Source organism: Colobus angolensis, unplaced genomic scaffold (genome assembly GCF_000951035.1).
Source record: "Colobus angolensis palliatus isolate OR3802 unplaced genomic scaffold, Cang.pa_1.0 Scaffold76, whole genome shotgun sequence".
Lineage (NCBI taxonomy): Eukaryota > Metazoa > Chordata > Mammalia > Primates > Cercopithecidae > Colobus > Colobus angolensis.
Genome location: NW_012121376.1, coordinates 2,877,549 through 2,879,441, shown reverse-complemented (window position 1 = coordinate 2,879,441; position 1,893 = coordinate 2,877,549). Strand labels below are relative to the sequence as shown.

Genomic DNA, 1,893 nt, shown 5'->3' with positions numbered 1-1,893 from the left:
GGTTCAAGTGATTCTCCTGCCTCAGCCTCCCGAGTAGCTGGGATTACAGGCATGTGCCATCACGCCCGGCTAATTTTTGTATTTTTAGTAGAGATGGGACGGGGTTTCGAGGCCAGACTGGTCTCGAACTCCTGACCTCAAGTGATCTGCCCACCTGGGCCTCCCAAAGTGCTGGAATTACAGGCGTGAGCCACTGTGCCCAGGCTCATACTCCATTCTCTTGAGCAGTTTTCTCTTAGGCACTGTATCATTAAAAAGCTGGAAGTGATAAGAGAAAATTGTATTTCCTGGTTTATAAGGCATATAATGGATTCCATTTTCAACTATGGAAAATTAACAAAAATTGAAGTTAATATTATAGGTAGTAGTGGTCTTTAGAGGAAGGACTGGGACTCATGCAGTGGATCTGCCTTGTATATCTGTCCACAAACTTGGGCTCCCAGTTCCTTGAAATTAGTTGTCCCATATTCCTGGTCTGTGTCCTATCACCTGATGTAGAGCCATGTATGTTATATTGCCTTTGGCCGTAGATACAAACCTTTATCAGATTTGAAGTGTTCATGTTTTATTTCTTTAAGTTCTAGGAAAGATGACTTCACTGTTCTGCTGTGCCACAGCTAACAGCTGAACTTGGATGTAGGACCAGCAGCAGAGCTGGAAAGAAACTAGCCCTTAATAATGCTTCTGTCTCTTCATTTCATTGCAGAACAAAGAGTAGAAGATGTTCGACTTATTCGAGAGCAGCATCCAACCAAAATTCCGGTAGGTAGTCTCAGGCCTCGGTTTCAGTCACAAATGTACACAGGGGAGAGCACTGCATAAGTGCATCCACTTGACAGGGTTTTTATAGGAATCACCAGACAGCCAAACCCTGGGTGTCAGTTTCACAGCCTAGAAGGAGGTATCCTTTTTTTTAAGAGACAGGGTCTCACTCTGTTTCCCAGGCTGGAGTGCAGTGTTGCAATCATAGCTCACTGCATTCTCAGCCACCTTGTGCTCAAGCAGTCCTCCCTCCTCAGCCTCCTGAGTATCTGGGACTAGAGGCGAACGCCACCATACCTGGCTAATTTTTTTAAGTTTTTTTGTAGAGACAGGGTCTTGCTGTGTTACCCAGGCTGATCTCAAACTCCTGGGCTCAAATGATCCTCCACCTTGATCTTTCAAAGTGTTGGGATTATAGGCATGAGCCAGTGGCTGACCTCAGGATCCAAGATTTCTGTACTGCCTCTAATTTCTGCTACCACTTAAACTCAGGCAGGTGGAGCCTACACACTGATATTTCCTTGTGGATATCACACTTCTGAACAGGCCTGCTAGATAAAGCTTTCAAACTTACCAGGGAAGGTGATGACAGCTTGACTCAGCCTTACACAGAACCCTATGTAGGTCTCACACAATGGAACAATGTACAAATAAGCATTTTTCTTTCCCAAAGAAGCATGTAAAGATTTCCCATTCCTGCCACTCAACTTCTCTTTGTTATGATAGGGTAGAAGAATCACGGTATATAGAGAAGATGTCTGCAGCGCTCAGTAAACACAGACGCTAATGAGACTCAGAGGCTCATCTGTGGTCGGATATTATAGCAGTTTAGAATTAAAAAACAAAATATTTTGCTCCATGGAAAGGAAGTATGGTGAGGAGCTGATGAATTATGTATTTATTTATTTGTGAGACGGAGTGTTGCTCTGTCGCCCAGACTGGAGTGTAGTGGTGCAATCTTGGCTCACTGCAAGCTCCGCTTCCTGGGTTCACGCCATTCTCCTGCCTCAGCCTCCTGAGTAGCTGGGAGTACAGGCACGTGCCGCCACGCCCAGCTAATTTTTGTATTTTTAGTAGAGATGGCGTTTCACCATGTTGGCCAGGATGGTCTTGATCTCTTGACCTCATGAT

At 45.0% G+C, this 1,893-nt stretch overlaps 1 protein-coding gene across 1 annotated transcript in view; it reads left to right on the top strand.

The window, feature by feature from the left end:
* The window catches only part of MAP1LC3B (microtubule-associated protein 1 light chain 3 beta), a 12,006-nt gene that overhangs the window by 5,606 nt on the left and 4,507 nt on the right, over positions 1-1,893 (top strand). Inside the window, exon 2 of the mRNA XM_011928028.1 lies at positions 707-762. Coding sequence (XP_011783418.1) covers positions 707-762 — 56 coding nt within the window. The remainder of the gene's footprint in view (positions 1-706; positions 763-1,893) is intronic.